Here is a 12937-nt window from a genome sequence, read left to right on the forward strand (position 1 = left end):
GGCCAGAAAACCTGAAATAGCAAGAAACGTCAATTTTCTAAAGAAATGGCTTGGTCAGAAGGCTCGAGTGGTGGAGATTGGTGGAAAGATTATCTCATTGCAGAGGGTTTTGAGTCGTGGTCGACGAAGGATGTGGTGGTAGAAGGATTCGTGGGTTCAGAGCCCCCTGAGGAACACACTAGGCCCTCAAGGAAATCAAATAAGGTTTGTGGTCCACATGAAATGATGGCCGTGAAGTCCTCTGTTGCAGCCCAACACCAGCCCCCGCATGGCGATTGTGAGTATGTGGACTGCAATCTGCTGTGGAAGAAGAAGCTGAAAAAGACGTCTGGGCCAAAGATGGAGGGTTCGTCTAGTGGTGAGAAATCTTAGTGTTTGTCTATTGTCTGTGTATGCACAGTTTTTGTCTATGTTGTGCTTCTTTTCTATTCTTGGCAAACATTAGCAGTCTATTTATGCATGGGTTTTGCAATATACCATGCCATTAGCATATAGGTACTCTAGGATAATTAGGGCAAGATGGTACATACAGACTTCTCTAATATGTTGCAATGGCAGCATTTTGTAATCTATTTCAGCATTAATAAATTACCGCTTCTGCTTTTACTGACCAACAAATAATAATTTAATTTTAACTATAATTAATCGTTTCAAAATTTTCATTTAATTAATTAGCTAATAAATATTTTCATAATTATTTACAGTATTAATTATAAAGATATATAATTTCATTAAAAGAGATCATGACACTAATGCCACAATCTATAAAATCTGCCCCAGGTCCAAGTGGCTACCCACTCCTCTCATGTGCTCGGCGTGAAGTGTTTGCATGCAAAAGCTACTCAATTAGGTTTTTTTGAAGGAGATTCTCATCGTCCATTAGGTTCAGCTCATAGTTCTCTATGAGCGAAAACCTTTGCAATGTTCTTCTTCTTCCCATGTTAAGTATGGTCAAGGTTTTTTGTGTTATCCTCCTAGTGAAGGTGATGACAAGACAAGATTCTCTCTTATAAAAGTCTTCAGTATTTTGCTTGTTTGGGTCAAACTGCTTAATCTTGCTCTCCAATTTTGAGAAGATTCTAGTTTTGAATCTATGCAATGAGCTGGGTCATTTTTTATAAGAATATTCTACGTTGGTTATGCTCACATTCTCATGGACATAAACTTTAAAGATTTGCCCTAGGATGTTATCTTATTTGTTGGGGACAAATTGTGGATGACAAATGACTATGAAGATCCCTCGTTTCACTAAATACCTTTGCTAGTGGACACTCGGCTTTGGAATGCCCTAGCTCACCCCACAAAAAAGGTGAGCTAATTTCGTGTAAAAAAACCCAACATGACCATTAGAAATTAATGACGACTAGGGATGAACCATTGGAAAAGGATTTAGCCTCATCAGTTGTAGTGACTTGAGTGACTCCTAACAAGTTATCTTCTTTGAACCTTGTTTCGACCGGTCAACCTTTTGAGCCCCCAATGCCATGCATCAAAACTACATATCATTTTATTTTTTGTGGATGCCTTTACCCAAAGTGGATCCTTCGATGCATTTAAAACTCATCGAGTGCTCTTACGAAATTGTCCCAAGCAACTCTACCTATAGCTCACTCGTATGCCATGCAAACCCACTACACGTGTAGGCAATAGTATTGAAAAGAAAATAAAAAAAGATTTTTAAAAATAAAATAAAATCAAACACCACCATTTCCTCACATAACATTACAAATTTGTTGAATGAATTCAAACAAGTTCAATGCAGATTTATGCAGTAAATTTCCACAGTTTTAGGATTTCAGATTTCCTGGGATCTGAGTTGTTGCACAAAAACATTCCAACAAGTTATGCAGGACATTTGTGTTGCCACACCAGATATCCTAGTTGTTGTGCAAGGTTTTTACCAATGGGCACCCTAGCCAACCATTTTGCTGCATAGAACAAATGCCTTTATTGTACAAATATTCTTTTTTTATGACATAAGGTATTCGACTTTGGTTGCAAAAGTAAATCTCATTTTCACACCTCGCACCCTTTGGCTGCAGAACTCACCAAAAATCCTTATCATAAGAATAATGATTTCCTAAGAAACTCATAAAACCCTCAATGTGATTTGACGGCCTCATTTGGATTTGATGGCAATAACTTCACCCCTCGGCCCACCTGATACCATCACAAGAAATGTGAGGTGCGCCACCCCTGGACCCTGCAAGGTATATTGGCCCCCAACCCCATTGGAAGCAAACCCCAAACTCCAAATCTGTCTTGATCTTAAAAAGAAAACCAAAAAAACACAGTTGCAATGCCCAAACTGAGACAATAATTGTGAGATCCATTGGCCTACCTATACACGTAAGAAATAGAAGCCAGACAGATTGCCATAGCAAATAGAATCCAGACGGATTGCCATAGTGAATGCAGGTCATCGCGCCTGGAAACTAAAGCTAATTGATATATTTTGAGGATTCCTTTTGGTCCTACTGGAGAAATTTGGGAATTTCAGTTGCATCTGATAATGGATTTATTTTTCTTATGAGCTGACAGAGAATATTATTGATTTTTTGCCAAGATTTATTTTTCTTATGAGCTAATAGTGAATATTATTGATTTCTTGCCAATGGGTTCAGAGTTCAATTCTTGGAACTACAAGTTGCAACAGAACATATGTATTATGCACAGTATTAATGTCTACCATCACTTTTCAGTTCCCTGGAATGCAACTTTGTCTTCATGACTTCAGCTGGGCACGACTGAATATGATTTTTTCTAATTACCACAAATACCTGAAAAAAGCTTTTCATAGTGGAAATTTTTTATTTGCAATTTATATTTTTCCATGATAACTGCTCATTTGTTATCTCATTAAATTGAACGTTCTGGCTTTAACCAGTTCGCTTTAATAAGACTTATGGAAATTAAAGTGTTAAGGTTAATGTCATCCAGATGCAAGAAGCACTGCAATCACCAATTCCCATCATTTACTTGAGAAAGTCGGTATCCACCTTGTGAAAAGCATCTATGATTTAACTAACTGCCTAGGATGTTTGTGTTTAATGCCAGCCATGCCAGATTGATCTCATCCCTCCAGCATGAGTTATCTATTACTATTGAGCACCATGTGATCATCTGAGCCAACAACATATCAAGGCTGTACAAATCACTTTATCAGACGGACAGAATTTCTAATGGTAACGAAGATCCATATAGCCAGCATCCCCTTTAGCACAGTAGAAACGTTTTTGGACTCAATAAAACAAGTTATGACAACCCAATACCTGCAACCTTACAGTTGAAATCATAATAATTATCTGCATTCACTAAAGTTGAGACAGTAATGACCACCTGCTACAGACATTAATGATTACTTTCACATAATAAGCATCTGTTACTAAAAAGCGAATACTTTATACCAGTATTATAATATCTGTTATTAAAAGGTGCTAGCATTCATTCACTAGAGTTTGAAAACTGTTTTATGCTTTAAAAATTAAATTATTATGAAATTTTTAATATAATAAGACTATTCATTTGAGAAAAATGCAATGCACCCAATACAAAGTGACAGGTTTTACAAAGTTTTAACATTTTTATCACAATCAAAAGATGCATTAACCCATGCTTAAGGTGTGGCAAAGAAAAAAATTTCCTAGACATACTTCAAAAGGCATGTTAAAACGGAACATTGTCTGCATATTGCAAGAATTCTACATCTTCACACGCTGCTACAATTATCAGCTTCTTTAATAAACACAAATATCCAGACAAGATTCCTTGAGTTTAACAATATAATATATCAAACTAAGAGGTTCCTACTTACCAAAAGTGATATGACCTTCCAAAATTCTTTAATACAAAAATTCTTGGTAAAAAATTAACATCCAATGGTAAACAAGCACTAAGGGTACTTGGTAAGAAATTAACAAAACCAGGTATTTAACCAGTGATATTCTGTGACTTGTTAAGAATCACTCCCTCGTATTTGTTCTGGAACCATTTCATAGCATCATCCTTAGTTACCCTGTGTTGAATGCCAACACGTGACACAGCTCTCTTCCTCCTACTAATTCTGTAACCAGGACGCTCTAGGACCACAAAGAAGTCCATGCCATAAATACCTGTTGATGGATCATATCTGCAAAAGTAAAATAGAAGACAGCTAAGATGTTTTACCAATTTAAGTTCTACACATACGTTATAAATTTCCTGGAATAGAGTTTTGAGGATGGCAAAATCATCCCTAGATTTTGGAGATGATTAAGAGATATACATGTGTGTCTACACACACACATTACATGCATATACATGTGTCACGTGACATACATATGCATGTTTTATAAAAATGTGTGTACACACGTATGTTTGACAGTACAAAACCACAAAAAAAAAGCTTTTTAAAACGAGTTGCATAAAAATAAACATTCAAATAACTTCAACTCACTTGATCCCCAGATCAATATGCTCCTGAATTCCAAAACCAAAACAGCCTGTATCACTGAAGTTTCTTCGGAGCAATTCATACTCCTTGACTTTCAATCCACTCTCCAAAAGCTGCATAGCTTTTTCTCCTCTCACAGTGACATAGCAAGCAATCTTTTCATTTCGCCTGATCCCAAAAGACCTCACAGTATATCTTGCTGCATGGAAATGAGAAGAATCGGAAGAAATATAATGAGATTTAATTTTCTATAGTTCATAGAAACTAATATAGTCAGAAGCACCTAAAACAAATATAATCAGAAGAACCTAACAGAAATGGAACTCTTACCCTTGGAGAAGACTGGAGTTTGACCACTTAGCTGCTCCAAAACCTACCCAAAGTCAACAAAAAATGAAACTCAGTTTCTCATTTTTGCATACAAATGTTTCTGGACCTTTGTAGTCTAACTGATTAAATTCTGCAGCTGACTCGCATAACTGATACAAATTTGAGATACAAAGTGACTAAATAAAAAAGTTTAGCTTCAAGATTCTAAGAAATATGATTCGAACAGTACCATTTCACAAGCACTTGCAAAACCTTCAGAGAAAACTCAGTGAAAAATCAGCTCCAGAATATAAGCATTTAATATATGAAATCTAGAGGAAAGAGCATAAGGATCAATAAACACCTTTGCAGCCCTTGTCAGTCGATCACCACTCTCACCAACTGATATATTAAGAACCAGCTTCTGCACCTTCATTTCTCTCATGGGGTTCTTGAGTTTATCCAAGGCCTGCCAAAATAATATCTTGTATGGTCATCCTAGGAGTCGTAAATGTAAACCATGCAGCAAAATTGAGAAGGCTAATATAAAATGTCACCATGCAAATACGCAAAAGAATGTTGATAGCCAAGCAGAGATTTGATATAATGAAGAACTAGCTTGCATTGTATTGTAACCTTCCATATCATAAAGGGCATCTCAAAAATTGTAGTTAGCAATAAAAGTGCACTACAGAAAAACAATTTGCTGATAATCAATACCAAAACAAATACTTGAATGAGGATTCCAAAAACAGATTACTTATGATGCACTTGATTGACAACTACATATTTGAAGGCAGGCTCAACATGAAACCTGATGAATCTATTTATGTTATGTATTCACAATATCCCTTTGCACTGCAACATGTTTACTAAAACAGTTCATTTATTTAATCTTCTTTGTTAAAATAATCCAAGTCACCAAATCAGAATCATAACCGAGTGCAGGTACAGGTGCATGGATATGGTATTATAGTATATCATTCTTTCACAAAGTATGATACCATCATACTATGTTTACATGATAGAGTCACAAAGTAGAAATTTGGAACAGATTTTTAGTATGATATGTTTATTATAATGTTCATCTTTTTTCCTTTCACTCGTTAAACATGCATATCATGAGTTCCATATCATATCAAACAGAAAGAAGCCTCCAGACATCATTTCAACCCAATACTAAAAGATTTCTGAAGAAAACAACAGAAAGCATAGGATGCCCATAGTGAGAATTAATTTCCAATCAACATTTCCCCATTCTTTGGGAGAGTTTCTCGGAAGAACCAACAGGAAAAATGTATCTTTTCTCAATTAGAACTACAAGCAATATAGTGGACTGTGGAGACAACCTTATGTGAACCTGAATATTAACTTCAACTGAGCGAGACCACACCCAGAATGATAGTCAACTCCTTCGGTAAAATAAGGATGTACTATGATGCCACCATACCATTTGTCTACGACAGGGCAGCAGGGCACCCCACAGAGAACCTATGGATATTTCAGGGCTAATATTTGCCAAGAAAGCCCTCCCATTTGCACCCAGGTCCATTACCAAAAGCAAATACAACTACATATTACAGAATAAACACGCATGCATATTAAAAAATCAACATTTTGCCATTATTTGGGACAGTTCCTCAAAAGAACTAACAAGCAAAATGTAACTTTCCACAATTAGAAGCAATGTAGTGGACCGTGGAGACAACCTTACCTGAAACAGAAACATTAACATCATCTGAGCAGATCATCAGACCATACCCATAATGATAGCTAAAACTTTCAGTAAATAAGGATGTACTATGATGCCACTGTACTATTTGTTTAGGACAGGGTAGCAGGGCACTCCATAGAAAACCTATGGATATTTCAGGGCTATTATTTGCAAGAAATCCCTCCCCTTTGCACCCAGGTCCATTACCAAAAGCAAATACAACTACATATTACAGAATAAACATGTATACCTTTTGTTGCATTCAAAAGCAACTGCTAAATTGAGTGATGTCATGCCCACCCAAAAGGGCCAAAATACATAAATCAAGACACTGGATGATGGCAAATAACAGAGCCATGATGCACGTGACAGAAACAGACATAGCCTCGAAAATGCCATCAAGAAATACTCATTTTAACCGACATATTCCAGATAAAATCATTTTAGAAGATCAAAAAAATGGTTGAGTTTCCAGAACAGAGAGATGGGAGTATGATTTTGAGTAAAGGCACAAAAAATTCAAGATCTTGGGGCCAGAGGAGATGCAGCCAAGGTATGCCAATTAAATAATTTAAAAAAACAAAAATAAGTTGAACAGTCCTCCACCTTTTAGATTTTTAGATTTGCAGTGAAAATTCTTCCCATTTAAGACTTTTAGCGGCTATTAGCATTTTTTCCTTCAAATGTTTCTTATCTTATTTTTGGACAACAAGATAAAAAGTAACCACAGCAAAATGCAAAGTCAAACCATTAATGAAACCTATTAGGATTAAAAACTGAACTTCTAAATTGAGAAAGGCTCAATTATATACATAGCCATCCTTGTCATCCAGTTCAACTTCATACAAAGCATTTTAAGCAAGGCAAGAGAATACATAATTCCATAGGTAGAAAAATTGAGATTAGCAACATATGTAGCCCATGAGATAGAACTCAAATCAGAAACGGGAGTTTATTGGCAATATAAGTTAGGAAGAACTGAAAATTTAATTAATTATATTTCTTACAAAAACATTAGTTTTTTAAATTTTAACAATCTGAATTTTTTTCCTTCATTACTCACAGCACAATTGCATTTTATTCAGTTGCAGTCAACATGGTAGATTAGGCTTGAAAAGTCATGGACTTCTATTGTCACTTTTTCATTATATTAAGTGCAACTTTTCATTTTAGTGACACGAGATACCCTATAATGCTGGGACGCATCTCAACAGCCAAATGTCAAGACTTTTTCACCTCTTGTAAACGAAAAGATTAACTGAATGCAAAACACAAGGCCCTTAAAACGATATCAAAGAGACAAAATTATTTCATTATGAAACTCTAGTTAAAATTATTAAAGCCAGTGGTAGTACCGAGAAGAATGAACTTTCTAGAAGCAAATTATGTAACACAGCTCATCTGCTCCCATGGAAACTCAGACTAATATCCAATGTCAACAAGTTAAATTAACTCACTGTAATAACCCTTAGGAGACAAATTTAAACAAATATTAGATATTCTGGAAAATATGGCTTTTTAATCTCCACTGGAGTTGCCTCTTCTTGTAATGGTACTACAGAAGACAAACCAGAAAAGGGGCAGGAATTTGAGCCAACATTATACTTATAAAATAGTTCTCAACATAGAGGATCCATGTTGGATGATAACTTAAAAAAATTTATGTAGCTGTTCTTCTGTTAGACCGCCAAATGAAAAAAATTCTAGTATCACTCTGCTTATGAGAGTTGATTTAGACTATTCCCTGTGTTTAATGAAATGTCAGGCAATAATGTGAAAATCTAGTGCCAGTCTTGCTTGAGAGAATGCATTTAAAAAAACCTCCACTTACAACTAAAAAAATAAGTTTCCAATTTACTTTATAACAGAATAAGGTGATTAAATAAATTAGTTCACAGTTAGTTCAAATGATTCGGGTTAAATTATTTTGTACGATAATCAACTCCTTTCTTTTTCATCTGTACGATAGCCCTAAGAAGCGTGACCTATAACTTCAGTGCAAAAACTTTATGGATAAGTATCAAGCACAAAATGCTTTGTTTTTCTACAGAGAAACAACAGATCTTATTAAGCCACTTCATCCATGATGACTATGCTTCAAAACACTGCTAAACATATCATTACTTCTAAAACTAATTCCAATAACATTTAGAACAAGACAAACGCACTGGCAAATGTCTATCAATCAGTAATTCCCCCCTTGTGTCTAGAAGACATTGAATTCAACAGTTATATAAGCTCACAATCTCCACTTGCAAGAGCAGTATCAATTTTATTTCACATACAGTTATCAAATTGACCATCTAATTGCACTTCTCAAATGTAGGCAAGAACAACAGAGTCCCTCATCATAAATGCAAGCAAATTCAATTCAGCCCACGTATCATTTTATTTCTTTTATATTCAAAATAGAAATGTTGGAGATGGCTGTGGAAGAAATTTTACATTTCAGGCCTGTTGCATTGAACTACGAATAATGTACCAGGCAGTGTAAAGTATCATGCAGTTTAAACTTATAGCTCTGAATTTATCTTCCATGAAATATTAACTTCTGATAATATCTAGAATCAGAGATAGACAACAGTAGGATATCAAAGAGGCAAAATCAAAGCAGATTTAACAAAACCTGGAATCGAGAATAGACAATTATCTAACCATCAAAAATAGCTGTGTTACTAGACCCGCCAAGATATCGATTGGATATGGGTCCAGTTCAAATCAGTTACAGGATCCAGTTCAGTCTGCCTGGCAGATGTCCACAGGCTGCGGGCTTATCTGCGATGAACCCAGTGATTATTCGAGTACACCTAGCCAAACCTTACATTTTTTATTTTTTTTCCATATTTTAAAATTTTTTGCTTTATTTTTTAATTTAACACCTTAAACTTTGCCTTATAAAAAGTGCTAAAAATGTTTTGTGCCATGAAGGTCTGTATGATTTTGAAGGTCTATTTTCATTATTTGAAATGCTAACTAAGGTTAATCAAGCTGCAAACCAGTTTCAGATCTAGGGTTTCAAGTGGAGCAGCAACATTGATTAAAGAACAATCACATCTATGGCGTGATCTAGGGTTTTCCAATGTAATTTAACTCAGATCTGCTATAATGAACCCAGAATATAAATCTGTCAATAGAACTTAGAACATAATTATTCCAAAGAAAATAATTGAATTTCACTTAATGATATAGATTTCACAATTCAAGAATCCAACAGTCTACGAAAAAATATGATATAACAATCGCCGCAATATGAATCACTGACCATTTCTTCCTTCTAATGACAGCCTTCTTTCCCCCTCGTCTGCTGCTCTGCTCTCTCTCTCGACCGACCTTCTCGATCAGCGCTTGGAAGGATAGCTTTTTTGATATACCCTAAAATAAACCCTAATTCTTTTGGTTTTGGAATTGCCGTAAGCCCTAGCTACTTTTTTAGGTATTTTTTTTTTTGGGGGGGGGGTTTCCGTAGAGAGATCGCTATTGATATTTAAGGCTGCCAGGAAAGGAGGAAGGAAAAATAAACTTTTAGTAAGTTTAATTTATAAGTTAACTCAAATTATAGTAATTAGTTTATATATATATAATTTTTTAATATATAAAAAATATGTTGAGATATCTTTTTGGAAGGGTCTATTAGAGTTTAGGGTGAAAAAATGTTAAAAATAGATATTTTGAGAAAGATATCTTTCATATATATAAAAGCTAGTAGCAATTGGTGTAACATGGAAGACATTAAAGAAGTCAATATATATTTACATATTGTTGTAATTTTATTACATTATAATTACTGTTGGATTAGGATTCAAGGTGGAGGTAGGGTTTAATTCTAGGTTTTAAGTACGGTTAGATTAGGGATTGGTTATGGTTAGGGTTAGGGTTTGATTATGATTAGGATTGAGTAGAGTTGTGGTTTGATAATGGTTAGGTTTCAAGGATAAAGCATGGTGCTAAGGTTAGGGTTTTGTAATAAAGCTTGGTCTTAAGATTAGGGTTAAGTTTTAATTAGGGTTATGGGTTACATAGGGATAAATGTTCAATTATGGTTTGGGTTCAATTAGATTTAGATTAGAAATATGATCAAGGTTAGGTTGGGTTTAGGGTTAAGGTTACTTTAAGGTTAGGGTTTAGGTTTAAGGTAGGGTTCAATTATGGTTAGGGTTAGGTTATCATAAGGGTTCAATTATAGTTATGGCTAGATTTCAATTAGGGTTAGAAATAGGGTTATGATTCAATTCCATTAGGGTTAGGGTTAAATAAGTATTAATGTTTAATCGGGATTGGGCTTTGGACTAGATTATGGTTAGGATTCGATTGTGACTAGAGTTCAATTAGGTTAAGGGTCAAGTTTAGGGATAGGGTTCAAATAGGATTACAACTCAATCAGGGTTAGTGTTAAGTGTTCACGTTTATGATTTAATTATGGTTAGATTAGGGTTCAAGTTGTAGTTAGGGTTTAATTATAGGGTTAGAGTTAAGTCTAGGGTTAGGTTATGGTTAGGTATCAATTTTGGTAAGATTGTGTTTAGGGTTAAGGTTAAGCTACAACTAGGGTTATTGTCATAAGATATTGTGATGTAAGGGTTGAGGTTCAAGTAGAATTAGTGTTAAGATTGGGGTTAGGATTTAATCAAGAAGAGGGTTAGTATTAGAATTCTTTTAGGATTTAATCAAGGTTAGATTTAGTGTTAGGATTTAGTTAGGGTTAGGGTTTAAGGATAAAACATGGTGTGAGGGTTATGATTATATGATAATTTATCTTGATTTTAAGGTTAAGGTTAAGGTTTGATTAGTGTTATGGTTATGTTAGCAAAAGGTTCAATTAGGTCTAGATTAGGTATATTATCAAGGTTAGGGTTTGATTATGGTAAGGTTTTAATTATAGTTAGGTTTAGCATTAGAGTTCAATTAGAGTTAGAATTGGGGTTATGATTCAATGACATTAGGGTTAGGGTTAAACTGGGATTAAAGTTTAAATAGGGTTAGTGTTTGTGATAGAATTTCATTGGCATTAGGGTTTAATTGGAGTTAGAGTTCATATTAGGCTTAGGGTTTAATTGGAGTTAGATCAAGGTTTATGTTGTAGGCCTAAGGTTTAATTCTATGGTTAGAGTTAATTTTATGATTAGATTATGGTTGGCATTCAATTAGAGGGACTGGGGTAAAGTAATTAAATTTAGGGCTCAATTGTGATTAGAGTTTGATTATGGTAATAGTTTAATTATAGTTAGGGTTAGGACTGAAGTTCAATTAGGGTGATGATTCAATTACATTAGGGTTATGGTTAGATAAGGATTAGATTTCAATTAAGGTTATGGCTAGGTTTAGGGCTAGGGTTCTAATATGGTTAGATTAGGAATGAAGTTGTAGTTAGGGCTTAATTATAGGGTTATAGTTAAGTTTAGGAAGGTTATGGTTAGGTTTCAATTAGGCCTAGATTAGCAATATTGGAAAGGTTAAGGTTTGATTATGATAAGGGTTTACATATTCAGGGTTTCTGTTAGATTTAAATTAGGGTTATTATTCAATTACATTATGGTTAGGGTAAAATTAGGATTAGAGTTCAATTAGGGTTATAATTTGGGATAGAATTCAATTAAAATTAGGGTTCAATTGTGATTAGATTAGGGTTCAAGTAAATCCTAGGGTTATAGTTAAGTTTAGGAAGGTTATGGTTAGGTTTCAATTAGGCCTAGATTAGCAATATCGGAAAGGTTAGGGTTTGATTATGATAAGGGTTTACATATTCGGGGTTTCTATTAGATTTAAATTGGGGTTATTATTCAATTGCATTATGGTTAAGGTAAAATTAGGATTAGAGTTCAATTAGGGTTATAATTTGGGATAGAATTAAATTAGAATTAGGGTTCAATTAGGGTTAGGGTTCAATTGTGATTAGATTAGGGTTCAGGTAAATCCTAGGGTTATAGTTAAGTTTAGGGTTAGGTTATAGTTAAGTCTAGGGTTATAGTTAAGTGGAGGATTAGGTTATAGTTAGGTTCAATTATGACAGTATTAGGTTTAGGGTTAAGGTTAAGCTACAATTAGGGTTACTATTGCAAGCATAATGCTTGGGGTAAGGGTTGAGATTTAATTAGAATTAGTGTGAGGGTTAGGGCTAGGGTTCAATCAGGAATAGGGTTAGTATTACAATCTGATTAGGGTTTAGTTAAGGTTAGAGTTAGTGTTAAATTTCAAATAGGTTTAGGGTTCAATTTATGATTAGGATTCAATTATGGTTAAATTGAGGTATGTAGGATTTAATTATAGGGTTAAAGTTAGTTTTAGGCTTAGGTTTCAATTATCGTAAGATTAGGTTTAGGGTTAAGGTTAGGCTACAATTAGGGTTCCTATTGTAGGATAATACATTCATAATACTTATTATCATTATCTTATTAAATATAAAAAAATATTCATTATTTTTCTTATTATCCCTAATACAACCATAACCCTAACTATAAATAAACCAAAATGTAATTAAGTGCTTA

At 34.4% G+C, this 12937-nt stretch overlaps 1 protein-coding gene across 2 annotated transcripts; it reads right to left on the minus strand.

The window, feature by feature from the left end:
- Positions 1–3706: 3706 nt before the first annotated feature.
- LOC131042791 (large ribosomal subunit protein uL5z) lies at positions 3707–9901 on the minus strand. 2 transcript variants are annotated; one of them, XM_057976112.2, is made up of 6 exons: positions 9718–9898; positions 9111–9230; positions 5106–5210; positions 4763–4805; positions 4436–4631; positions 3707–4129 (listed from the first exon to the last, which is right to left on the minus strand). In XM_057976112.2, exons 2-6 carry the CDS (start codon positions 9111–9113, stop codon positions 3931–3933), a joined length of 546 nt encoding a protein of 181 aa, XP_057832095.1. In that variant the 5' UTR covers positions 9114–9230; positions 9718–9898; the 3' UTR covers positions 3707–3930. The 2 variants fall into 2 exon arrangements, with proteins under 2 accessions (XP_057832095.1, XP_057832094.1); XM_057976111.2 differs by lacking the exon at positions 9111–9230 and having other exon boundaries at positions 9718–9901.
- Between the last annotated feature and the right edge of the window lie 3036 nt (positions 9902–12937).

Source organism: Cryptomeria japonica, chromosome 10 (genome assembly GCF_030272615.1).
Source record: "Cryptomeria japonica chromosome 10, Sugi_1.0, whole genome shotgun sequence".
In the NCBI taxonomy this organism is placed as follows: domain Eukaryota; kingdom Viridiplantae; phylum Streptophyta; class Pinopsida; order Cupressales; family Cupressaceae; genus Cryptomeria; species Cryptomeria japonica.